This window comes from Balaenoptera borealis (assembly GCF_965194805.1).
Source record: "Balaenoptera borealis genome assembly, chromosome: 14".
Lineage (NCBI taxonomy): Eukaryota > Metazoa > Chordata > Mammalia > Artiodactyla > Balaenopteridae > Balaenoptera > Balaenoptera borealis.
The window spans coordinates 64,388,994-64,416,015 of NC_138875.1; the positions used below are offsets into that span (position 1 = coordinate 64,388,994).

At 49.7% G+C, this 27,022-nt stretch overlaps 1 protein-coding gene across 8 annotated transcripts in view; it reads left to right on the forward strand.

The window, feature by feature from the left end:
- Positions 1 to 27,022, forward strand: part of HIRA (histone cell cycle regulator) — a 74,698-nt gene that overhangs the window by 39,489 nt on the left and 8,187 nt on the right. For 5 of the 8 annotated variants that reach the window (XM_082354044.1, XM_082354046.1, XM_082354047.1 and 2 more), the window contains 11 exons: positions 1,344 to 1,541; positions 3,190 to 3,351; positions 14,903 to 15,107; positions 15,456 to 15,560; positions 17,138 to 17,286; positions 18,998 to 19,159; positions 19,275 to 19,333; positions 19,531 to 19,636; positions 21,155 to 21,277; positions 21,639 to 21,802; positions 23,532 to 23,620. In XM_082354044.1, coding sequence (XP_082210170.1) covers positions 1,344 to 1,541; positions 3,190 to 3,351; positions 14,903 to 15,107; positions 15,456 to 15,560; positions 17,138 to 17,286; positions 18,998 to 19,159; positions 19,275 to 19,333; positions 19,531 to 19,636; positions 21,155 to 21,277; positions 21,639 to 21,802; positions 23,532 to 23,620 — 1,522 coding nt within the window. Of the gene's footprint in view, positions 1 to 1,343; positions 1,542 to 3,189; positions 3,352 to 14,902; positions 15,108 to 15,455; positions 15,561 to 17,137; positions 17,287 to 18,997; positions 19,160 to 19,274; positions 19,334 to 19,530; positions 19,637 to 20,130; positions 20,319 to 20,338; positions 21,090 to 21,154; positions 21,278 to 21,638; positions 21,803 to 23,531; positions 23,621 to 24,746; positions 24,788 to 27,022 lie in introns of those variants that run through there. The other 3 variants (XM_082354045.1, XM_082354050.1, XM_082354051.1) reach the window with 3 other exon arrangements.

The window sequence follows — 27,022 nt, forward strand, 5'->3', positions numbered from 1 at the left end:
AAATCAACTATACTTCAATAAAATAAATTTAAAAAAACATTTGGAGCCCTATCTCACGCATTAAAATTTTGCACAGCTCAGAAATTTTTCAGAGAACATTCTGAACATCTCAGAGATTTTTTTTAATGTTTAATTTTTTTATTATTTAAAATTTTAGAATATTCCATAGAAGAATACTTTCATAACCTCAGAGGTAAAAAAAGTCTTCTACAAATTACACAAAAGTTAGACCACACAAAAATAACATGTTTTTGCAAGGAAAATTACATGATAAATAGTCAAAACACAACATCCTGGGGAAAATATTTCCTGTCCATATAGGAATTTTTGAATATGTAAATAGGTCTTACAATCAATAATAAAGACCAATAACCAAATAGAACAATGGATGACAGCTACGAACAAACAGCTCCCAAAAAAGGGAAATCAGATGTTTCTAGATGAAAAAATTTCAACCTTGCATCAAAATAATGGCAAATGAAAATTGTAGTAAGATACCATTTTTCATCTCTCAGATTATCAGGTATCAAGAAGTTGATAAAACCATTGATGAGGGTTTGGGGGTATAGGCACCCATGCACGGCTTGTGAGGTGAACCTCAAAGCAAGGCTCTTGAGAACTATTTATCCAAAATCGTCGATGAACATTCCATTTGCTGCTGCAGTTCCTTCTAGGAATTTATCCCACGTAACGTGTGAAACAAGTGGGATGACAGTTACAACAGCAGGCGTCTCTGTGTGTGCCCCGTGTCATGCGCTACAGGAAGTAGGTTAGTCCAGACAGCGGCCTCTTGGGGAGGGTCCTGTCATCTCTTTTGCAGACATGGTGGCTGAGGTGCCCAAGGCCTCAGAGCCTGTGCGTGGCTGAGCCATGATACCCAGGGCCCTCAGCTGGCACACTGCAGTGTGTGTTACAGAAACACCAGGAAACCGTCCAGCTGTTCCTCACGAGAGGCTGGTTGGGTAAACCATGGCACTTCCATGCTGCCCATAATGAAAGGGAGGCCCACTCTTTGCGCTGTGTTTCCCCAGCCCCAAGACACATTTGCACATGGTAACACCTCTTGAGATCAGGGTGCGGCTTATCAGTGACACCTGACAGTTATAATCGGTCGCAGTTTTTTTCTTTCTTAGTGGTATATAAAGTACCAGTTCATCTTAGATCTAATTAAATGTAGTGTATGAAGTGATTTTAATTTCCTTTTTACTTTTCTGTAACTTGCATAAAAATTCTGCCATGAAAATACATTGCCATTGGACCCAGAAAAAAATTTGCTTAGGATGTGTAAGTACTCGACGTGGTGCTCGACGTCCAAGGCTGACTTTTCTCCTTCTCGACAACAGGGACTTCTCCACGGCCTTCTTCAACAGCATCCCGCTCTCGGGTTCCCTGGCGGGCACCATGCTCACCTCTCACAGCAGCCCGCAGCTGCTGCCGCTGGACTCCAGCACCCCCGTCCCCTTCGGCACCTCGAAGCCTTCCACCGAGCCTGTGGCGGCGACCGGCACCAGGCCTGCGGGCGATTCTGTCAGTAAGGACAGGTGAGTAGGTGCCAAGCTTGGTCCTGTACCTGGGCAAGTGCGGTTTGGACAGTTCCAGGGACACTTCGTGGCCTCTTCAGTAAAGAAAAGAGACAAGTACTTGGTTTCAGATGAGGGCCTGCTCAGAAGGGAGCCTTGATCAGGAGAGTCTGATGATTAGGGCCCTGAGGATTTCATGTCCTGGGGGAAGATGCAGTCCCAGGATGGGAATACTAAGGGTGGCAACTGGCCAGTGACGCGTCACCTGCCACAGGGCCAGCCCACCTTCGGCCAGCCTGCTCATGTGCCACGGCACAGACTCCCCTCACACTCAAAATACATTTGCTCGGGGAGCCCGTGTCTTCACTGGCCATCACCTGGAAACCAAACTAGAAGTCTGAAAGGACCAGAGGAGCATGACTAAGAGCCAGGAGCCATTTGCCCAGCACCTGCTCTGAGTGACAAGCTGTGCCAGGCCCGACGTGTGCAGGGGTTGATTGGTGGGTCCTCATCTCCGGGGAGGATCTAGGCTGGTAGGGGAAGAGGTGGCCACAGGGGTGCGGGGCTGGCCCTCTGAGGGCCTTGGTGGGCAGATCTCAGGAAGGCTTCTCATTTAGGCTGAACCAGGGGACGGGGCTGGGGAGTAGGGGCAACAGCGAGAGCAGAGGCCCGGAGCCTGAGGAGTGGTGGGCGAGGGGAGGAAGGCTGGCTTCTCCCTGGAGTGGACACACAGGCGCTGGGACTTGCACCTTAGGAAACGAACAACAGTGGGGCCCAAGTTTAGCTGCCGCACTGGCACACAACTGACACTGTCAACGTGACCCTCCGTCGCCAGGGACAGGGCCGTGCGTTATCACAGCTCCTGCCTCTGGTGTCATGGCTGTGGAGGCATGCGCCAGGCTTCGAGTGTCCCCTCTCCCTTGAGGGAAGAGAAGGGTATGGAGCAGCAAGACCAGTCAGGAAGCAGAGCATTGGGAGGAAGGGTGTCTGGGGAAGGACAGGACACCAGGTTTGCAAAATGTTCAACAGTTGGCCGTGCAGGTTCCGGGAGAGGAGGGGAGGGTCATACAGGTGCCTGCGGGCGTCTGGCCTGGGGTCCAGCAGCGGGGAGGGCAGTTAGCCCGGATGTGGGCAGAGGAGGCCCCGTGGCTTTGACCCAATGTGTGGGATGTGCCGGGACAACAGGGAGCTGGCAAGCTCCAGCCTGAGCTCCCTTTTCTCTGTGGAGTCAGAGACACAGGGAGCACTTGGAGGAGAGCATAAAGGGTGTGTGATTGTCCCTGTGAGACCATGGTCAGAGCTGGTGGTCAGAGCGGGTTGGGTGGAGCTGCTGTATTCAGGTTGTGGTGACAGAGCTTTATGGTGAGGAAAACGGGGTTGTAGGAACCACTAGTTGAGGCCTCATGCTACCCCCAGAAGCTCTGAGAACACTAAAGTGGTATGGGTGTGAGTGCATTTGCTCACAGCCTTCTCAGAAAGCCAAACTCCCAGAACTTTAATATGTGAAGGTATTAAAGAAAGTTGGCAATAGTCAATTACATCTTGAAATTATTTATGGAAGTTTGATATTTGTGCCCCATTCACTTGGCTCCAAGCCCCACAAATCCCGGACTCCCGGATCCTCAGTGGGTTGTGCTGACGTGGCCTTCCGTCTCCACCCCACCCCCAGCGTGAATGCGGCCTCTGCTCCCGCTGCACCGTCCCCCTCCATCCTGACAACCCCGTCCAAGATCGAACCTATGAAAGCGTTCGACTCCCGATTCACGGAGCGCTCCAAAGCCACGCCGGGGGCTCCTGCCTTGGTCGGTTTGACCCCGACAGCTATGGAAAGGTAGGTGGTGGCTGTGTGGGGTCCCAGAGATGGGGAGGGTACAGACTTGGGCCAGCCGTGCCATGTCCGCCTTCCCGTGAGGGTGCAGACTCCTGTCCCTCTGTATTCAGGAGCCACCACTCTGAGGAGAAAGGTGTGGCTGCTTCACGGAGCCATGGGGTGGGGGTGGGGTGGGGACCAAAGGGCAGAGGCACGAGGGCTGGTGGGTGCAGAGGCTGTGCTGAGATGGTCAGAGGGTAGAAGGCTCTGGTCCTGGCTTTCTGCTCAGACACTGACCAGGAGGTCGGGAGCTGAGATTAAAGTGATGGAGGGGAGGCCTCTGTGAGGTCCAATGGGCTTCTGAGCCCCTGCAGCATGTCCTCTGCACCTTCCTGAGTACAGGCAGCAGTCACGGGGCGGCAGGAGTCCTCCTGAGGAGCCACACTGAGTGTTTCAGCCTCTGTTGTTGACACAGAGCTTCTCTGCCTCCTGGGAGGGCCTCCTGCCAAGCCCGCTGTGGCACAGAGCTCACTGCCTGATCCAGCAAGTTGAAGGCTGGGAGAGTCTGAGGGGGGGCCGGGCCACCTTCCTCCACACAGGCCGGGGCCTTGAGTGCCAACCTGGAGCTGTGACCCACTGCAAGGTGATTGGGCTCAGCGTTACCATTAGCCACATCAGGGACGTGGGCCAGAGACTCTTGCAGGAGCCACATGGCCAGAAGGTGCCCAGTGGAGGGAGCATCTGGGATGAGACCTGTCCTTGCCATGGACGGTGTCTTGGAGCTAAAGCCACACTGTACTGTCCCCGGGGCTTCACCCATGTTCTCAAAACTGCTTGTCTGAGTGGGATTCGTCCTTGGAGAATAGGCCCCAGAAGCCAGCATGGGAGGACTGTCCCTTCAGGTCATCGGTGGCCTCTGTGACTTTGGTGTGGGGTCTGCAGTGTGGTCACGTCTGTTTTATATAGGTGTTTCATATGATCTTTTTACCCAGCAATTTTTCTGCCCAGCAATATAGAGGATCTGAAACCTCCCTGCTGCTAAACATTCTGAAATGCTGGATGAAACGTAACATGTGTCCCTAAAGTATGTGACTAGTTCACAAGAAAGTAAGTGAAGTCCCTAGGAGCCAAAATCTAAGAGTGAACAAAACAACCAGAGCAGTGGGCGTTAGGCCAGGAGGTTACTGGCCTGGTGAACAAGGACCTTGAGTGTTAATGGCCACACAGATTTGAGACAGGGCCTTAGGCCTGAGCCACGTAGGGATTGGAACTAAGACACTAGCATGAAGTCAAGCTGCTTAAAAAAGTGTACCTCCAGTGAGAGGGGGACTAGAAGAAACCTGACTGACAGCATAGGAACATGGCCAGAGCCTGGAATGTCTCAGCCTGCCCTCTGAGTTAGGAAAACAGTCTTCCCCTGAGGCTGTGTCACCACAGGCCTGCCCTCAAGTGGATTGGAGGTCACTTTAACACTACCTTTGTCATCTGGAAATCACCAAGCCAAGAACTGGACACAAAAGAAGATTCTAGTCTAATTAACACCCCAGAGGCACTTGGCAAAGCAAATACAAATCCATCCTGACCCCAGGGGGTACTGTGTTCCCACTAAAGAAACACTGCCTGAGATGACTCAGAATCCAAAGGAACAAAGCCCGTGAAGAAACCCTGATCATCCACGCATGTCAGGAGACGTCAGGAGCAGAAGGTGTAGACCTCTGTACCTCTGATGGTAGATGGTCAGATGGTGGCTGTAAAATAAACACGCGTAAGATGGTCAAAGACAAGAAAGATAAAGAAAACATGAGGAAAGATTCGTATACTATCCCATGTATAAAAATTAAATCAAAATGGATTGAAGAACTAAATGTAAGAGTTAAACTATAAAACTCTTAGAAGAAAACATAGATGTGACCTTAGATTAGAAAACTATTTCTTAGATGTGACACCTAAAACACAAGCAACTAAAGAAAAAATAGAAAAATTGGGCATTATCAAAACTTAAAACTTTGGTGCTTCAAAGAGCACTGTCAGCAGAATGAAAGGACAACCTACTAAATGGGAGAAAATATTTGCAAATCACATCAACAGTAAAAAGAGTAATAACCCAGTTTTAAAATGGACAAAGGATTTAAATAGGCATTTCTCCAGAGAAGATACACAAACAACCATAAGCACATAAAAAGACATTCAACATCATTAGTCATCAGAGAAATGCAAACCAAAACTACAGTGAACTACCACTTCGCACCCACTAGGATCCGTGATCAAAAAGTCAAATAATAAGAAGTGTTGGTGAGGATGGGGAGAAATCAGGACCCTCATAGATTCTGGTGGGATTGTAAAATGGTTCAGCTGGTTCAGAGGATGATCTGGCGTTTCCATAAATGGTTAAGATAGAGTTACCATCTGAGCCAGCAGTCCTACACCTAGGTAGATACCCAAGAGAATTGAAAACATATTCATGTAAAAACTTGTACACAAAAGTTCATATCAGGGGGCTTCCCTGGTGGTCCAGTGGTTAAGAATCCACCTTCCAATGCAGGGGACATGGGTTCGATCCCTTGTCAGGGAACTAAGATCCCACATGCTGCGGGGCAACTAAGCCCTAGCACCGCAACTAGAGAGCCCGTTTGCCGCAAATACTGAGCCTGCACACCACAACTAGAGAGAAGCCTGCATGCTGCAACGAAAGATCCACATACCACAATGAAGACCCAACACAGCCAAAAAAAAAGTTCATATCCGTATTATTCATAATAGCCAAAAAGTGGAAATATCCCAGATGTCCGTCAATTGAATGGATTTTTAAAATATGGTACATCCATACAATATATCAGTAATATTATGTGGCAATATTTGCATAAAAGGAATGGAATGCTTATACATGCTAAGTGAAAGAAGCCAGTCACAAGGGACCACATGTTATATGATTCCATTTATATTTAATTCCAGAATAGGCAAATCCATGGAGACAGAAAGTAGATTAGTGGTTGCCGGGGCAGGATGGGGTGAGTGCTGATGGATACAAAGTTTCTTTTTGGGATTATGAAAATGTGCAAGGCTTAGTGGTGATGATTGATGGCCTTATGAATATACTAAAAACTACTGAATTCTATACTTTAAAATGGTGACTTTTATGGTATGTGAATTATAGCTCAGTAAGGAATAATACACCATCAAAAAGACCAGATAGATTTGGAAATGAACCCAAAAATACTTTTGGAAAAGAAAAATAATAATCATTTCAATTGAAGAGTCAGCGGAGGGAATTCCTTGGCGGTCCAGTGGTTAGGACTCAGTGCTTTCACTGCCAGGGGCCCAGGTTTCAATCCTTGGTCGGGGAACTAAGATCCTGCAAGCCACGCGTCCAAAAAAAAAAAAACCTCAGTGGGCATATTTGACAGCAGAGGAGGCCCAGCTGAGGAGCGCATTTGATCTGAGGAAATGGCCTGGGTGCTGCAGAGGTGAAGAGGTGGAGCCCAAGGAGGAGAGTCTGGAGGGCAGAGAGTAGGGTCTGCGTGCACCTAACAGGAGTTCCCCAAAGAGGGCGGGCTGTGGGGCATTGGTCAAGAGGGAGTGGCCGATGTTTCACAGGCTTAAGCAAGTATTGAAATCTCAGTTTTGGAAATGGAGTGAGGTCTGAATAGCCAGAATAAAACACAATCTCCACCTTAGTGAAACCACAGGGCACCATAGCTAGGAATTCCTTCTGTTCACTGAGGAAGGATGTTCACCTTGCAGGTCTCCATGGCCCTTATCGCTGTCAATTCCTAGCTCTCGGGGAGTGCCAGACCCTGCTTTGAGAAGTGCAGAGGCTACCCCTTGAATCGGGCTGCTAGAGGGCAAAGTCTTGATGCATGACCTGGGCCCTGATGTCACCAGGGATTGTCCCTCAGTAGCTGTGTTACCCACATCTCATAAGGCCTTTCAGCCACACATACAGCTCCAGCAGGAACTATAGAATAAGGGCTCATCAAGTTTGCCATTCTCAGCTTCTCCCTTGAAAAGGCAGTGAATAAATAAAAGAATCAACAACCCAAAAAAATAAGAAAGAAAGTGGCAGTGAGTGAGTATTCACTTAGGGCCAAGCTTCCTGCTTCCGAGGCAGCAGGAGGGTCTGGTATCAGGCACAGTAAGTTCACCTCCTGAACATCCCTCTTGCTTCAGCTGTTTATCCCTCCCTCCCTCCTCCCTGAATAACTGAAAACCACTGATCTTTTTACTGTCTCTACAGTTTTGCCTTTCCTAGAAAGTCATATAATTGGAAACATACTGTACCTAACCTTTTCAAATGGGTGTCTTTCACTTAGTAATATCCATTTAAGGTTCTTCCATGCATTTTCATGGTTTGATAGCTTATTTCTTATTATTACCAGATCTTATCCCATTGTATGGATACACATAGTTTGTATGTACCACAGTTTAAGCATTCTCCCATTGAAGGACATCGTGGTTGCTTCCGTTTTTTGGCAATTATATGGAGATGATGTATAAAACTGCTATCAGTAGTCACGTATAGGTTTTTGTGTGAATATATGTTTTCATCTCCACTGGTCAGATACCTAGGAGTGCAATTGCTGGTTGGTATGGTAAGACTAGGTTTAGCTTTGTAAGAAACTGCCAGACTGTCTTCCAAAATGACTGCAGTCCCACCAACAGTGAATGTGTTCCTTTGATCCACATCTTTGTTGGCGTTTGGTATCATCAGTTTTCTGGGTTTTAGCCATTCTAATAAGTGTTTAGTGGTATCTTGTTTTAATTTTCAATTGCTGAATGACATATGATGCTGAACATCTTTTCATACACTTATCAGCCATCTCATCTTTGGTGAGTGCCTGTTCAGATCTTTGTTCATTTTTTTTAATTGGTTATTTCTTACTGCTGAATTTTAAGAATTCTTTGTATATTTTAGATACAAGTCTTTATTCAGGTAATGTGATTCACAGATATTTTCTCCCAGTCTTTGATTTGACTTTCCATTCTCTTGACAGTGTCTTTCTCAGAGCAGAAATTTTTGATGTTAATGAAGTCCAACGCATTAGATTTTTTTTTTTCTATCATGGATCATGCTTTTGGTGTTGTATCAAAAACTCATTGCCAAACCCAAGCTCACCTAGACTTCCTACTGTGTTTTCTTCTGAGTTCTCATTTTATAATTTTGCATTTTACACTTAGATCTATGATCCATTTTGAGTTAACGTTTGTGAAAGATGCACGGTCTGTGTCTAGATTTAGTCTTTGCATGTGGACATCCATTTGTGCCAGCACCATTTGTTGAAAGATTATTCTATGTCTTTGCCTTTATCAAAGATCAACTGACTACATTTGTTTAGATCTATTTTGGGGCCTTTTCCTTTTCATATAAACTTTAGAATAAGTTTGTTGATACTACAGTATAAGTTCCTGGGATTTTTATTGGGATTCCATTGAATCTCTCTAGATCAAGTTAGGGAAAGTTGACATCTTAACAATATTGAGTCTTCCTATTCATGAACATAGAATATGTCAGTTTATTTAGATCTTTGATTTCTTTCATCGGAGTTTTGTTGTTTCCCTCATATAGAATTTGTACATATTTTGTTATATTTCTATCAAATTATTGCTCTTTTGGCACCAGTATAAGTGGTATTGTGTTTAGAATTTCAAATACCACTTGTTCATTGCTGGTATATAGAAAAGTAATTGACTTTTGTATGTTAACCTTGTATCCTGCAACCTTGGTATAATTGCTTATTAGTTACAGATTTTGTTGTTGTTGATTCTTTGGAATTTTCTACAATGACACAGTGTCATCACTGATGTTTTTATTCACTGAACACAGTTTTATTCTTCCTTCCCAATCTTTATACCTTTTATTTCCTTCTCTTGTCATACTGCATTAGCTAAGACTTCCAGTACAATGTTAACAGTAAGTTTTTTGTGTGGTTATTTATCAAGTTAAGTTCTCTATTTCTAGTTTGTTAAGTTTTTATCATTAATAGATGTTTGGTTTTGTCATATGCTTTTTCTGCATCAGTTGATATGGTCATAAGGCTCTTCTTTAGTGTTGTTGGATGTGGTGGATTATGGTAATTGATTTTTGAATGTTAAATCAGTATGCCTACCTGGAATAAATCCCATTTGGTCATGGTGTATAATTCGTTTTATACATTGTTGGATTCAATTTGCTAATATTTTGTTGAGGATTTTTGAATCTTTGTTCATGAGAGATATTGGTCTGTAGTTCTTCTTTCTTGTAATCTAGTTTGGATATTAGGGTAATGCTGGCCTCATAGGAGTTAGGATTTATTTCCTCTACTTCTGTTTTCTGGAACAGATTGTGGAGAATTGGTATAATTTCTTTCTTAAATGTTTGATAGAATTCACCAGTAAAACTGTCTGGGTCTGGTGCTTTTTTTCTTGGAAGATTATTAATTGTTGGTTAATTTCTTTAATAGATACAGGTCTATTCAGATTATTTTTCCTTGTGTGAGTTATGTGGATTTTTTTTTTTCAAAGAACTGGTCCATTTTAACTAAGTTATCAAATATATGGGTATAAAGTCATTCATAATATTCCTTTATGATCCTTTTAATGTCTATGGATGGGATCAGTAGTGAGGGCCCCCTTTCATTTCTTTCTTTTTTTATTGATATGTACTTGATTTACAATATTGTGTTAGTCTCACACAGTGTATTTTGTGTAGCAAAATCATTCAGTTATATATTTTTCGGATTATTTTCCATTATAGGTTATTACAAGATATTGAATATGGATCCTTGTGCTATACAGTAAATCCTTGTTGCTTACCTCCCCTTTCATTTCTTTTTTTTATATAAATTATTTATTTTATTTATTTTTGGCTGCATTGGGTCTTTGTTGCTGCACGCAGGCTTTCTCTAGTTTCAGTGAGCGGGGGCTACTCTTTGTTGAGGTGCGCAGGCTTCTCATTGCGGTGGCTTCTCGTTGTGGAGCACGGGCTCTAGAGCACAGGCTCTAGAGCACAGGCTCAGTAGTTGTGGCGCACAGGCTTAGTTGCTCTGCGGCATGTGGGATCTTCCTGGACCAGGGCTTGAACCTGTGTCCCAGCATTGGCAGGCGGATTCTTAACCACTGCGCCACCAGGGAAGTCCCTCCCCTTTCATTTCTGATATTAGTAATATGTGTCTTCTCTCTCCATTTCTGATTAGCCTCACTATAAGTTTATCAATTTTATTGATCTTTTCAAAGAACCGACTTTTTATTTCATTGATTTTTCTCTCTTGTTTTCCCTTTTCAATTTCATTGATTTATGCTCTAATTTTTACTATTTACTTTATTCTGCTTGCTTTACATTATTTTGCTTATTATTGCATTAATATTATTTTTATTTACTATTTATAATTATTTAATATTATTTTTTATTATTTTTATTATTAATTTTCTACTGCTTGCTCATCTTTTTCTAGTTCCTAAAGGTGAAGTTATTTCAGGTCTTTCTTTTTTTCTAATTTATGCATTCTCTGCAATAAGTTTCTCTCTAAGCACTGCTTTCACTGTATCCCATAAAATTTGACATTGTGTTTTCATTTTCATTTAATTCAGTATTTTAAAATTTCTTTTGAGACTTTTTCTCTGATCCATGTGTTATTTAGAAATGTTGTTTAATCATGAAAGATGTGTGAGTTTTCTGGCTTTCTGTTTTTGATGTCTACTTTAATTCTGTTGTGGTCTTGAAGCATACTTTTGTATGATTTCTGTTCTTTTATATTTGTTAGAGTATGTTTTATGACCCAGAATATGGTCTATACTAGTGAATATTCCATGTGATCTTGAGAGTAATATGTATTCTGCTATTGATAAATGAAGTATTTTATAAATGTCAGTTAAATACAATGAATGATGGTACTGTTCAATTAATTATGTCCTCATTGATCTTCTGTCTGCTGGATCTGTTGATTACTGATAGAGGTATATGGAAATCTCCAGCTATAATAGTGGACTTGTCTAGTTCTCCTTCCAGTTCTATCAGTTTTTCCACATGTATTTTAACACACTCTATTGTTAGATGTATGCATATTAAGGATTGCTATGTCTTCTTGGAAAATCGACCCTCTTATCATCATATAATGCCTGTCTTTATTCTTTTTTTTTTTAATTTATTTATATTTATTTTTGGCTGTGTTGGGTCTTTGTTTCTGTGTGAGGGCTTTCTCCAGTTGCGGCGAGCGGGGTCCACTCTTCATCGCGGTGCACGGGCCTTTCACCGTCCCGGCCTCTCCCGTTGCGGAGCACAGGCTCCAGACACACAGGCTCAGTAGTTGTGGCTCACGGGCTTAGTCGCTCCACGGCATGTGGGATCTTCCCAGACCAGGGCTCGAACCCGTGTCCCCTGCATTGGCAGGCAGATTCTTAACCACTGCGCCACCAGGGAAGCCCGCCTGTCTTTATTCTTGATAATTTTCCTTACTCTGATGACTGCTTTGTCTGAGATTAATACAGCTACTCCAGCTTTCTTTTAATTAGTGTTAGCGTGGCATGTCCTTCTCCATCCCTTTTTTTAAAGAGTAGACTTATTTTTTTTGAACAGTTTAAGGTTCACAGCAAAACTGTACAGAAAGTACGGAGAGTTCTCATATACCCCTCTGCCTTAACTGTTGACATCCCACATCTGAGTGATACATTGGTTACAACCAATAAAACTACACAGACACATCATTATCACCCAAAGTCCATAGTTTACATTGTGTTCACCTTTGGTGTTGTGCATTCTGTGGGTTTGGACAATGTATAAGGACATGTATCTACCACCATAAAGGTATCATACAAAATAGTGTCACTGACCTAACGATCCTCTGCACTCTGCCTGTTAATCCCTCTCTCCTCCCAACCCCTGGCAATAACTGATTTTTTTTTTTACTATTTCCATAGTTTTTTGTTTTCCAGAATGTCATATAGTTGGAACCAACCTTTACTTTTAATTTATGTGTCTTTATATTTAAGCTGAGTTTCTTGTAGACAACATATACTTGGGTTTTCTTTTTCATTCTTTTTGTCAGTTTCTTTTAATGGTATATTTGGAATATTTATATTTAAAGTGATTATTGATATAGTGAATTAATATCTACCATATTCTTAACGATTTTGGTCTCCCCCTTTTTCTTCTGCCTTCTCTGGTTTTAATTGAGCATGTTTTTGGTATGATTCCATTTTCTCTCTCTTATATTATCTCTTAGCATTATCTAAGAATATCTTAGATAGTAAGATAATGTATCTCTTCCATTGTCTCTCTTAGCATGTCAACTGTACTGCTTTATAAATTTTTTTTAGTGGTTGCCCTACAGTTTGAAATAAACATTTATAACTAAGTACACTTTCAAATAATGTTATAATGCTGAAGGGTAGTGCAGGTGCCTGTTAACAAAGTATTCCCAATTCTTTCTTTCCAGGACATATAACATTGCTACTGTTTATTTATTTCACTTATCATCCAATACATTGTTGCTGTTACTAGTTTGAGCAAGAAGTTATCTTTTACTTCTGTGTGTGTGTGTGTGTGTGTGTGTGTGTGTGTGTGTGTGGCCTGTGGGATTTTAGTTCCCTGACAAGGGATTTTTTTTTTTAATATGATTATGTTCTATTTTTTATTTCTTATTTAGAGAATGTGATTTGTTCTTTTTTTAAATTAATTAATTAATTTATTTATTTATTTTGGCTGCACTGGGTCTTTGTTACAGCACTCGGGCTTCTCTAGTTGCAGCACTTGAGCTCTAGAGCTCACGGGCTCAGTAGTTGTGGCACGCGTGCTTATTGCGGTATGTGGGATCTTAGTTCCCCAACCAGGGATCAGACCCGGGCCCCCTGCATTTGGAGCAAAGAGTCCTAACCACTGGACTGCCAGGGAATTCCCAAAAAGTTATCTTTTAATTAAGAATAAGACAAATAAAAATTCTTATAGTATTTATTCTTTCTCTAGCACTTTCTTCATGCAGATCTAAGTTTCTGACCTGTATCATTTTCCTTCTCTCTGAAGAACTTCTTTTAACATTTCTTGCAAGGCAGTTCTGCTGGCAACACATTTCCTCTAGTGTCTTTTTGTTGTTTTTGTCTGAGAAAACCTTTATTTCTCTTTCATTTTTGAGATATAATTTCAATGGATACAGAATTCTAGATTGGTGGGTTTGTTTTTAACACCTTAAATGTTTCACTTCAGTCAGTTTTTGCTTGAATGGTTTCTGAAAAGAGGTCTGTTGTAATCTTTACTCTGTCCCTTATTAGCTGAAGTATATTTTTCCCTCTGCTTCTCTCAAGAGTTTCTGTTTGTCTTTGGTTTGCTGCAGTTTATGTTATGTGTAGGTAGGTGTGGATTTTTTGGTATTTATTCTACTTAGTGTTCTCTGAGCAGCTCAGATCTGTGGTTTGGTATCTCATTAATTTTGAAAAAGTCTTAGCTATTATTATTATTATTAAATTCTCTCTGCTTATATGATCCATCTGTTCTTGTGTGTTGTCCAGATTTTTCCATTAGAGCCCTTAACATATTAATAATAGTTATTTAAAAATCCTGGCCTCATAATTCCAAAATTGCTGCCATGTCTGACTCTGGTTCTGATCCTGCTTCATCTCGAGACTGTGTTTCATTTTGGGTTTTTGTTTGATTTTGTTTTGCCTTTTATCATGTCTTGTAATTTTTGTTGAAACCTGGACATAATGTACTAAGTAATAGGAACTGGGGGTAAAAGGTCTTTAATGTGAGATTTTGTTTACCTGGTAAGAATTAGGTCTTGTTTACTGTCTCCTGAAGCTGCAGGTGTCAGAGGCTTCCATTTCCTCTGGTGTCCTTGCTTTTCTCTCCCTGTTTTCCTTGAGTTTCCCTAGAAACTCCTTGTTAAATGGAGTCTGTGTCTTGCATTTCTCTTAGTTGTGATCTAGTGTTCTTATTACACAGGGGCCCTGTTGATTTTGTGAGGTATTGGGGAGGAGAAGCACTCTCTAGTCTCATGATTAAGTCTCTTATGTTGTTGTTGGGCCAGAGTCCCTTGGCCTATGACCTTCAGGAGAGTTTCTTAGTGCGTGTGGAGGGGAGCTAGGCTGGAGTTGGTTGATTGCCCTGCCCCCAGGTCACATCATACTCAGTAAAGTAATTTTCCTCGGGGGAAGGCTTTTGTTAAGGAGAACAGGACTCTGGGTGTGTTTCAGAGTGGTTGCTTTCCCCTTCCTCAGCCCAAAGCATATGGGAGGAGCACTCCATTCCTGATCTCCACCCATGACAACTGGTGGAGCTCCTGGAGGTAAAACTAACACAAGTGTGGGTGCCCTCCTCCCTCCCTGGTGGGGCTCCAGGCGGTTTTATGTCTTTGCCTTGTCTCCAGTTGTCAGGGCAGCGGTTTCTCTGGTGGGTCTAAGAAGAGTTGTTGGTATACAGGTTTTCAGTTTTCCTCTTATTTTAGGAGTGAGAATGACAACTCCCAAGCTGTTTGCATCTTACAGCCGAAACCAGAAGTCCTCTCCTACTTTTTTAATTTATTAACTTTTGGAGATGAGTATGGATTTTATTGATTATCATGAAACTAGTAGTCCTGTGCAAGAGCCACGGGTGTCTGTGTTTGTGCAGGTTGAAAGAGCAGAGCCTTGTGAAGGAGCTGCGGCCCCGGGATGTCCTGGAGAGCAGCAGTGACAGCGATGAGAAGGTCCCTGTGACTAAGCCCTCCTCGCTCTCCAAGCGGAAGCTGGAGCTCGAGGTGGAAACGGTGGAGAAGAAGAAGAAAGGGCGGCCTCGGAAGGACTCGCGGCTCATGCCCATGTCCCTGTCTGTGCAGGTGAGGCTGGCGGGCCAGTGCTGCCCCCGGCCCACCTCCTGAGCTCGGTGTGGGGGCCTGCATATGCCCTGGGGAAGAAGGGGGGCCCCGCGTGCCTCATCAGTGTGGGGACAGCTGGCGTGGACACGTATACCTCCAGAACGGCCCCTGACCCACCCGGAGTCCTTGAGCCCCACCCTGGGGTCAGCTGCCTCGTCTCTGCAGTAGGGGTCTCTGTAGCGATCATCTACCCTCACAGAGGGTGAAAATGCCCGGGTAGTAGGCCCAGCCTCACCTCTGGTGACTCACCTTTACCTGGCACTGCCCTCCAGTGCCGGGCAGGGCTCAGGGACATCTCTGCTCTTGCAGTCCCCAGCTGCCCTGACTGCAGAGAAGGACGCCGTGTGTTTGTCCGTCCCAGCAGCTGCGCTGAAGCTGCCCATGCCGGGCCCCCAAAGAGCCTTCACCCTGCAGGTGAGCAGGCCTCCGCCTCCCTCCCTCCCGAGACTGCACATTCTTTTTGTCCGCCTGCCCACCCCCACCCCCTGGGAGGTGTAAACCCTGAATTGTCACAGACTTGGGGCTGCTTTCAAGTGGCTCTCCATCACCTTCTGGGGGAAGTTGTGGCTGAGCAGAGCAGCCACCCAATCTTAACAAGATGGCTGGCCTCTTCTCTGGGACCCCTCAATTCCCCAGCCCCCACGCCTCTCCTCCATGTCTTTGCCCTCCATCTTCTGGGTGCCCAGCTCCTTCAAGACCTGTCCCAGGTGTTCCTTCTCCTGGAAGCCTCCTCGATCTCCACTGTCGGCCGTGGGCTCAGCCCATGGAACCGTGTGGCACTGGTCTGTCTCTTGACCAGCCTGCTGGCCCGTCCACTTCCCAGTGCCCAGCGTGGGGTCATCATCAGGGTCTTTCAAGGTCTCGAGTGGAAGCTTCTAACTACAGGCTTGTTCAAAACACAGATCTACAGCAAGTATTTCTTTATTCGCAGAGGCCCTCTGGCCGCTCATCCCAGCACCCGTGCCAGGCCTTGCACACACCGTCATCTCCCACCCTCTATACCTCAGATCAGTTTCATGTCCTCGGGAAACCTTTTAGAACCCCACATGCAGGTGGGCTGCACACTGCCCCAGCCCAGGCTGCCCCTCAGGGCTGCCAGAGGGCAGGTGGACAGGTCCTTCTGGGTCTAAGGGTGGGGCCCCCTGGTTCTTCTCGCACAAATCCCCCTCCCAAACTCAGCCGGCCCCCCTCACCCGAGGGCCTTCCTTGCGGAGTGCTGTGTGGGGCTGTTCTTGGTTTCTGGGGGCCCAGCCCCCAGCCACAGCCGGCCCTCCACCCCAGCTCACCCGCTGTGTGGCCACACAAGTACGAACCGTACTGTGTGGCCACACAAGTACGAACCGCTCACCTAGGTCCCATGTGGGGTATCTGCCTGTCAGCTCCCCAGACACAAAACACGAGGCTGAGCCCGTGTGGAGTTGGTGCTGAACTGCACACATCTCCCCACGCTTTTCTGGGGACCCTCCTGTCAGTGACACTGGGCTCCAGTGTGCATGCCAAGGTGCACTGCCAAGGAGCTGGAGAGCCTGAGGGCTTTCCAGACCTTTCCTCCAAGTGCCAACACAGCCTCTGTTCTGGCCAAACCTGACAGTCTTTGAAGATCCTTCAGTTAGGAGTCAGGAGACCCATGTCCCCCCGAGCGGGCTGGGGTCCTTCTGTGCCGTGTTCTCTTGGCCGGTTGCTTGCCTTCTCTGCATCCTCCCTTGTGAGAGGAGGTGATGGGATCCAGAGGCTTCGAGGTCTTTAGCTGTGACACCGATTCTCTGCTCCACTGCACAGAGGACAAGGTGGACACCAGCTCCTGGGACTTGCCCTGCCCTGGGGGCTGCATGTTGGGACCTCTGGCCCCCTGTCCTGCCCTGTGACCACCCCCACCCCCAGCCTGCTGTTGGCCGGCAACTCTGTCCACCCTTGTGTGTCCTTCCCCCTGTCCGTGGCCCACGTCTGAGGCCACTGCTGCTGAAAACGTTCTGTTTGCTTCTCTCCCCCAGGTGAGCTCTGACCCCTCCATGTACATAGAGGTGGAGAACGAGGTGACGGCCGTTGGGGGCATAAAGCTGAGCCGCCTGAAGTGCAGCCGGGAAGGGAAGGAGTGGGAGACGGTGCTCACCAGCCGGATCCTCACCGCTGCCGGCAGCTGGTAAGAGCAGGGGTCTCTACCCCACCTGCCTTTAACGTAAAGCAAGACCCCGCACTGTACTGTGGGGCACCGGGCTGTCCTGGGAGGTGGCCTGTCTGAGGGAGGCCTACGCCCAGCCTCGCTTGGGACTGAGCTGGTGCCTGAGTCATCCGAGTCCCTGGGACACCCCTTGAAGGTGGCACCATCATCCGTGTGTTACAGGAGAGGAAACTGAGTCCTGGAGGGTCACCTAAGCCCCTTGGGCATTCTAGTCGGATTCCTGAAGTCTCCATTTCCAGGCCAAGCTCTGCCTGCGTCTCTCTGACCTTGGCTGGCCTTTTCTCTGGACCCCAGGTTTTCATCCAAGGAAATCAGCATGGATTTCTGACTGTCCTCTGAGTCCCAAGGCCAGCCCTTTCCAGATCTGCCCTTTTGGGGGAGACCTGAATTCGGTGGTCAGTCACCTAGTGTCTTTCCACCACCCCTGGAGGTGGCCCCGCACGTGCTCCATCTGGAAAGAGGACCCGGGGACATATGGCCCCAGTCGGGACTGTGTTCTCAGTACCCCTACGAGGGTCTTACAAAGCTGTCAGCTTAGATGTGGTCGTTTTCATTAGGCCCGGAATCCTTTTTCATGAGGCTGCATGTGAAACACTCTCACAAATGTCTGTGACCCTGGCCCTGAGCGAGCCAGGTGCTGGGCCTGGACGGAACCACCATTCTGTTCCTCCCTCCGTCCCCTGGGGCTCCCCCTTCGTCCCTGGTCCCAAGGCAGCCGGCACGCCCCAGCTGGGGGCCAGGTGTGTCAGCACAGCCTCCCCGTGTGACCTAGAGGCTGCCGGGGAGTCCGGCCAAGCGGCCAGCCAGGCCCCAGCCCAGCGTGCAGACCTGCCCCCCGCGCCACAGCTCCAGAGGTTCGGCATCCCTGGCAGCGGGCTGACTGCAGGTGCGCCCTGACCACAGGGACGAGCAGACAGAACACGGACCCACGGCCTCTTCCTTGGCTGACCTCGCTGTGAGCTGGCTGCCAGTGCAGACCGTAGGCGCCGGCTGGCAGCCCAGAAGTGATTTGGAGCAGGGCTCCAGTGGGCTGCTGGGCTGGACCTTGCTGTGCTGGCTGCACACCTGCTCCCACTGCCTGGGGTCTGAGGCTCTGGCCTCGCTCTAGGCTCGCTCTCACCCCAGGGGGCCCCACTAAGAGGGCAGAGCCTGCTTGTGCCGGGCACAGCCAAGGGGCCTAGTGGACGCTCAGAGGAGAGACATGAGACTGCGCCGACACACTTGTGGTGAAGCCTTTCTCGCTCAGGGAGCGACATGTCTCTCCCACCCCGGTCTCGAAGGCCTTCTGAGCACAGCTGGGCGCCCCATGTGGGAGACGCACCCTGTCGTCCCCACATTCCCCCTGGCCTGTCTGGGCAGAGGCCTCCCAGGGCCCCTCTGGCTGGTCTCAGCTAGGAGACTGTCGGGGGGATGCTCTGCAGCTGCTCCCAAACAGTGAGGCCTGCTTCCTGGCTCACTGTCAGGGCCGCTGGTCCTCGGGCACGTGCTCCCTGGGGGCAGTTCCGTGTGAGCCCAGAAAAGCCTGAGCCACCGCATGGGGGCGAGGACTCCATCTCCAGGCAGAGGTCTCCAGTAGGCACCATCAGCTCTGCCGCCCGGCCTGGCTCTGTCCCTGCATCTCGGGGCCACCAGAGCTCCCAGCCTCCCTGACGCCAGCCCCCTGCTCCCCCAGTGACGTGGTGTGTGTCGCCTGTGAAAAGCGGATGCTGTCCGTGTTCTCCACCTGTGGTCGCCGCCTCCTCCCTCCCATCCTGCTGCCATCCCCGATCTCCACCCTGCACTGTACCGGCTCCTACGTCATGGCCCTCACCGCCACAGCTACGCTGTCCGTCTGGTGAGAGGCAGGGCGGGAGCGGCTGTGTGGGTGCCCTTGCTGCAGGGAGGGTCGCCCCACCGGCACACAGGCCCTTGGGCCCGGCTGGAGGGTGAGCTGCTCCTGTCTCCCCCAGGGATGTGCACAGGCAGATAGTGGTGGTGAAGGAAGAGTCCCTACACTCCATCTTGGCAGGTGAGCCTGGCAGGGGGCCGCCCCATCCCTGGGGTGGGGTTGGGGACGGGCAGCTCAAGTCCAGGTCTGGCACAAAGGGCCCCGCTCAGCCGAGACGGAGAGCAGGCTCTGGGGTCCCGTCTGCGTGGCTAGGGCTGTGGGAGCCATGGAGCCCGCTGATGAGAATACGCTGGAACCCCTTCTTGGTGTCTCCCTAGGAAGTGACATGACGGTGTCACAGATCTTGCTGACGCAGCATGGAATCCCCGTGATGAACCTGTCGGACGGGAAGGCCTACTGCTTCAACCCATCACTGTCTGCGTGGTAAGCACACCGCCCTGAGCCCTGCCCCTTGGAGGGTCCATCTGAGCCAGAACCCAGCACAGCCAGCAAGGGCCCCACCTGGCCCACTTCTCCTGGGAGTCTGGCCAGAGTGGAGGCTGCAGTGCAGCCCCCATCCCTGCCAGCCCCCTGCCTCTCTGCCCTCAGACCTGTGCACAGGGACGCTGTCCTTCCCCTCCACTGTTCCCCGGGGGTCACTTTGTCTGTAGCAGACATTTGAACTTTTATGGTTGTCGATGAGTAGTTCCAGCCTGGCCTCCGTAGGTGCCGTCAGCTTCACGGCAGCCTCATCCGGCCCTGCTGTTTTTGTAGCTGAGTCGGAGCCGAGGGGCACCTCCGACTGGCTTGGTGCATTAGTGGGGCTGCACTGTCACTCACCACGTGTGAGGTCTGTACCTTTGCTCTGTCCATTTTGGAGTCCTTTTCTATATTTGTAAAACCTCTTTTTTTTTTCTGCCGCGCTGCATGTCTCGCAGATCTTAGTTCCCCAACTAGGGATCGAACCTGGGACCCCTGCATAGGAAGCATGGAGTCCTAAGCAGGGAAGTCCCTGTAAAACTTCTTTGTACATCAGAGATCTTAACCCAGAGTTAGAAAGGGTGTACCTCGTGTACCAGCCGATCAGAAGTTTTCTCCTGGGCTTCCCTGGTGGCGCAGTGGTTGAGAATCTGCCTGCCAATGCAGGGGACACGGGTTCAAGCCCTGGTCTGGGAAGATCCCACATGCCGCGGAGCAACTAGGCCCGTGAGCCACAACTACTGAGCCTGCGCGTCTGGAGCCTGTGCTCCGCAACAAGAGAGGCCGCGATAGTGAGAGGCCCGTGCACCGCGATGAAGAGTGGCCCCCGCTTGCCACAACTAGAGAAAGCCCTTGCACAGAAACGAAGACCCAACACAGCCAAAAATAAATAAATAAATTTTAAAAAAAGTTTTCTCCTGCCTGCGCCTTGCTCCTTCAGGCCCAAGTGTGCCGCCATCCAGCCTGTCTCTGTTAAGGGTTGCTGGACACAAGTTTATCCTCAGACTGAGATTTCTTTCTTGAGTTAAAAAAAAAAAAAACAGCAACCCTCAAAATCCCCACTCCCTGCTCTTCCAAATTGCAAAATATCGTGTATTGTATGTGATTAGTATAATGGAACAAGCTGGTTATTTGAGAAGGGAAATGTGGACTCTGTAGGCACCAGGCTGTTTTTAAATTGTGTGAAGCATCCAGAGAATGTGAAGCACTGATGCCTGGAATGCTGTGTGAGCTCTGGGAGGCTGGATGCTGGGGACTCCTCAGCCGATTCCGAGGGCCGCGGCATGTGGGCTCCCAGGCAGACTAGCATCCCAGGCATGCTCGCTCCCCGCCCCCAGGACCTGAGACCCGGGGCCAGAGTGTTCAAGTAAGGAGGCCCCACATGGGCATACAGGGACCTCGGCTCCCTCAGTGCCCCTCGCCGCCTGCCTCTGCTGGGCCTCCTGGTTTCCCTGAGTTCCGCTCCTGCCTTTGCCTCCCCAGGAACCTGGTTTCTGACAAGCAGGACTCCCTGGCCCAGTGTGCAGACTTCAGGAGCAGCCTGCCATCCCAGGACGCCATGCTGTGCTCGGGACCCTTAGCCATAGTCCAGGGCCGCGCCTCCACGTAGGTGACCCGGATACAGGGGAGGCATCCAGCTGGCTTTGTGGACGTGGTCCCTCCGAGGCCTGGCTTCTGACTGCCTGAGCCCAGCGGCACTCACAGGGCTGGGCTGGGGCTGCCGAGGGCTGGGAGCCACAGTGGGCACTGTCTCAGGGTGCAGGGCCACAGCTCTGTCACTTCAGGACCTGGGTGGCAGTGTGAGGGGCTGCAGGTCATGGATCCCCATGTTGGGCTGCACTTTGGGTGGGTGCCTGGGCTGCTGGCCTGTCCCCTCGGGGGCTAGATGGGAGGTGCAGAGCAGCAGGACCTGGGAGCGGTTGGGCCGCTGTGGAGTCTGATACCTGCCCCCTCCCCGCCTCAGCAGCTCAGGGAGGCAGGCAGCCCGGCTCTTCTCCGTGCCTCACATGGTGCAGCAGGAGACCACCCTGGCCTACCTGGAGAGCCAGGTCGCCGCAGCGCTCACCCTGCGCTCCAGCCACGAGTACCGCCACTGGCTCCTCCTCTACGTGCGATACCTCGTGAATGAAGGTGAGCTTCCCAGTCGTCCTTCTGTCCTCCCGGGCCCCACTCAGTCCCCATCCCAACGGGACCCTCCCGAGGGCCCGAGTGTCAGGGCCCAGGTGCAGCAGCCTAGGCTCTGTCCTCCCTCCTCCCGGCTTCCCGTGGTCGCCCCCTGGGGCCCTGGCCTCCCACTCCCAAGTCAGTGAGGTGGGCAGCTCAGCAGGTGTCCAGCCCCACCATGGGCTGAACCGAGCAGCCCCTGAGGCCACAAGGATTGGTGGCAGGAGGGTGTGGGGGCAGAGGACTCACAGACACAGGCTCAGCTCCCCCTGACCTCGTTGCCCCCTCAGAGCATCGGTGGGCCTGTACCTCTCTTTGTCCTGCCTGGAAGGGCCAGCCTGCTGTCCAGCACCTCCCCTCGGCCCTCCAGCCCAGCTTTCCCCACCAGGGCTCTTACACCCATGTCCCCGTCCCAGGATCCCCCTCCTTGCCCCGCCCCGCTCCTTCTGTGGGTCAGCAGACAGCAGGGTGTTGGAAGACGTGACCTCCCACAGCCTCTTGACTCCCTGTGAGGCAGGCGTGGGCTCCGGCCTTGCCAGCCTTCCTCCGCTTGAGCTTGGCCTCCAAGGCCGTGGCCTGGGGATGGCCCTCCCCAGCTCTCCTGTGTCACCACGCAGCCTGGGCCTGGTCATGGAGCTGGCACCCCCACACACTCTCCTGCCTTTCTTGCTTTGCTTTCAACTCCTCCCCTGTTTTGTTCATGATTTAGAGAAAACAAATTAAGTACAGAAAAGACAGAGAAAAACTTGCCTGACCTCTACGGGTGTAACTTGCAGAATTTGCCCGTCACGTTGCCAGACCCCTCCCCCACAGACCCCAGGGATGAGTTCAGTGTGGACTCATCCCGCCCAGACTTAATAAACACTCGGTGTTCCTGCAGCCTTGCTCCTCTGCCGGGCGCTCAGGTCACGTGTGGCCTCACCCCCGTACCCCCGGAAAGCCCGCCTCCGGCTCCTCTCTGGTTTCCTCCATCCTGGGTGTCAATTCACTGGGGCTGCCCCCCTAGGGGACACCTCACCTCCACCGCTTGCTTCTCTTTCTCCATCTTCACGCGCGTCTGGCCCAGGGCCCGCGCACAACTCCCCTCCCCTCTCTGTCCCTCCTTCCTCCCCTGGGGGAGGAGGACTCGAGCTTCACAGGGACACCAGCTCTCCTCTAAGCATCCTCAGGTTCCACCCTCATCACTGGCTGATTTCCTCCATTCCCTGTGGCCTCGGCTGCCCCTGATTCTGCCTCCAGCGTGGCTGGTGCTCCCTCCATCTGTGCCGTAGCCCCACCTCCTCCTCCGTCTCCTCTGCCCAAACTCATTCCCACACCCATCTTCTCCCGAAGGACACCTCCTGACCCTGTGCATCTGCCCCCACCTCTTCTCTCCAATAGGCCCCCCTCAGCCCACTCCCCTCCTCCCACAGCCCCCACATTCTCCACCCCCTTGGGGGGTCTGTCCCAGAGCTTCCACGTCTTGTCTTCCCTGGCCCAGCACACAGCGGCCACTGCGTGTGTTTCCCGGGATTGGGGGGGTGAGTCAGATCCTCTCGCTATGGCCTCTGAGCGCTGAACTGAGACAAGGAGGCAACAAAGTGAGTGTTCTTTCTGCTTTGATGTACACAACAACTTAGCCTGTTCTTGACTTTATTTCTTTTTGTAATGTGTTCCTATTTCTGTTTTGTTTTGTTTTTTTGTTTTCTGTAATTAGGGTTTGAATACCGACTCCGAGAAATATGCAAGGACTTACTGGGGCCCGTTCACTCCTCCACTGGAAGCCAATGGGAGTCAACAGTAGTGGTATGTGCCACTTTCCTTTTTGCCACAAGAAATCTCTCCTGAAAAGTAAAGGTGGAAATTGAAAAGTAAGCCAAAGTGCTTTGAAATTCTTTCCTGTTACACTCTTCCAGCACACTGCCGGCGTCAGAGAGAGGGCGAGTTGCCAGCCCACCCACCCTGGCAGGAGCCCTTGGCATAAGGGGCTGAGGGAGCGTCCACTCAGCCACGCGCCTGTGCTTGGAAAGCCGCCTGCCGGGGGCTGTGGATTTGTTAGTAGTGAGGCTCATAGTCCGGTCAGGAGGCAGACGTGAGCGAGTAAGCAGTTCAGTCAACAGAGCGGTGATGGGTGTGTCTGGGAGAAAGCGGTGGGGAGACCTCGGAAGAGGACTTGCAGGATGAAACCCCAGGACAGGAATGAGCCTGCTCCGTGGAGACCGGGAAATGTGCTGGTAGAGGTGACAGAAGTACAGAGGGCTTGGCCCATGGAGGCCTCTGTGGCTGGAACATCATTGGCAGAGGAGAGGGTGTGACGTGAGTCCAGAGAGGGCAGGAGGTGGATCCCAGGGACCTTGTGAGGAGCTGGGGTTTAGTCTAGGGCAGTGGGAGCCGGCAGAGGGGTTGGCGCTGATGTAGCAGAGCAGTCGGGACAAGGCAGACCTGGCAGTAGCTGAAGACAACTTGGATCCATGTGGCAGCCACAGAGAAGGGAGAGAAAGCAGATTCAAGATGTATTTTGGAGGCAGAACCTACAAGACTGGGCGGGTGGGTGGTTGGATATGGAGCAGGTGAGGGAAAGAGAATAATGAACGTAATGAAATTGCACAGATGAGACTGTGGCTCACACAAGTGGGTAGAGTGAATTGATCGACTTGGGCAAGGAACAGGTTGGCGGGGAACTGGGGGCATGGTTCGCTCCACTGCTTCACTCAGCCATTGGGCAGCTGCCGGTGGAGCCCCACTCTGGCCAGGCGTAGCTCGGCAGCCGGCTGCAGCAAGCAAGGCTCAGGGGCCCCGCCTTCATGGGGACAGAGGCAGATTGGAGACAAATGAGCAAGTACATGTAACGTGTTGGCGGGGATGGGTCCTGTGAACACCAATGAAGAGGGCAGGGGTGCGGAGTGCTGATGGGGCGCTGTTTTACATTCAGTGATCGAGGAAGCCCTGACTGATGGACAGAGATCAGAGGAGGTAAGGGAGGAAGCCCCGCAGATATCTGGGGGAAGAACATCCAGGCAGAGGGAACAGTGAGGACAAAGGCCCTGAGGTATGAGGGCTCGAGTGTAAAAGGAGCAGCTGAGCAGAGGTGATGGGAGGGTGAAATAGGTGAAAGATTGGAGGGTCGGTCCTGGGAGGACTCTGGAGGTCTTGGTGTGTACTTGGCCTCCATTTTTTATTTTGTTGCTGTAGATGTTAATTTAGTTGGTTACTAGAATCCTAAGTTGAAAATCAGTTCTCTTTAGAGTTTTGAAGGTATTGTGCCACAGACTTTTAGCATTTGCTGCTGTTGCTAAAACTGCCACCAGTCCGTTTTCCACTGCTTTGTAAGTTCTTTCGGGATCCTGCCTTGGTGCTTTCAAGTCTCACAAAGCTCTCGGTCTACGTCTTTCATTCATTCTGTGGACTTTACTTAGAGGCTGTCTTTGGTTATAGCTTCCCTTTCATTTCCCTCATCATCAGAGAGGTAGCATGTCCTCCCTTCTTAAAATCTGCTCCATCATTTTTTATAGTTCTAATTCTCCTTGAAATTTTCATTTTAGTCTTTTGATCTTCTTGAGCACAGTAAGCTTAGTTATTTTATTTTAAAGTTGCACGTCTGATAGTTCTAGTATCAGGAGCCCTTGTGGGTCTGTCTCTATTGCCTATAAATGTTTCTACTGGTTCTCGTTCACGTTATCTTATCTCCTCAAGTGCCTGGTTATTTTCAACTGTCTGCTGGACATGGTATTTGAAAAATTACTTGTAGAAATGGCTTGAGCCTCAGGTGATGTTGCTTTTGCACAGAGCATTTTATTTGCTTCGGTGCCAGCTCTTAAGGCACCCGCTCTGCAGGGTCTCAACCCGGTCGGGATGGAGGTTTTCTGGGCTGCCTGGGGACTTTTCAGAGCTGGGCACTGGCTGGTGCAGGGGCTGGTTTCCTTCCAGTTTACCCTTATTCTAGGGTCGGGTCATCCCTTGGGGATACCAGCACAAAGAAGGGGTGGTTTACCAGGGACCCACACTTTTCATGGGCCTTAGGCCCCTGCTTTGGTCCCCCGGGCTCTCAACTCTTGACAGAAGCCCACTCAGCCTCTTCCTCATCAGTACATGTTCCCAAGGCCAAGGTGTCCCTCTGGATTCCTGCCTTCCCCCACCCTGGCTCAGTCCTTCACCCCAGCACATTAGCTCTTGGAGTTCTGCTTCTGCTTATCCAGCTTTGTCCCCTGTCCTCAACAGGAAGGGTGTTCTGAATTACCTGCAGTAGTCGAGCTGTTTCCCAGCACACCTCACCTCTGGGGCAGCCTGACAGGCCATCTGCTTGTGGGGTGGGGGAGCACGTGTCTGACAAAGCCCTACCCTTGGCCGGGTTGTGGGGCCTCACTCTGTGCCCAGCTGCCACTCTGGGGGCCTGAGCCTAAGACGTTAGCCAGAGCTCTACATAGAGGTTCTCTGTCTCAGCCTGAAGGTGGGCACTCTAGGCCAAGGTGGGGTGGGGAACACAGGCAGGCCACCGGTTACCAGCCATGCACCCTCCTCTCCCCCTCCTTCCTGCTGTTCTTGCTGACCCCAAGCTTTGTCCAGGAGAGCCTGTGGCTCCCTTCCCAGGAGCACCATCAGTGCTATGCTACCTGCTTTTTACCTCTGCCAACTGCCTAAAACCACTGGTCTGCTCGGGGTCCCCAGTATCTATGACAAATGCTTTCAACTGCAGGTAAATGATACCCTGTCTAGTGGTGGCTGAAGTAGTTTTATTCTGTCCTCCAAAACAAGTCCTTTGGAGTTAAGTGGAGGTCTGTATCTCTGTGATTCTCTTGGCCTCTCCCTCATGTCATAAGATGGCTTTCATGTCCAACTGAAGGAAGGAAGACAGAAGGAAGCCAGTACCAGTAGCATCCACCCTCTTAAAAGGAAAGCCAGCCCATGCCTCACAGCAGCCAGCAGACCACTTGGGCACCCCCATTGGGAGGGAGGCCAGGAAGGCAAGCTGTGAAGACTATGGCGGGGAAGTCTTGGAGCAGGTCTGGACAGAGCTAACTCCTGCTGTCTGCCACATCCCCTTCTGGCCTCAGCACTCTTCTGAATTTATGCTTTTTTTTTTTTAATACATCTTTATTGGAGTATAATTGCTTCACAATACTGTGTTAGTTTGTGTTGTACAACAAAGTGAATCAGCTATATGTATACATATATCCCCATATCCCCTCCCTCTTGAGCCTCCCTCCCACC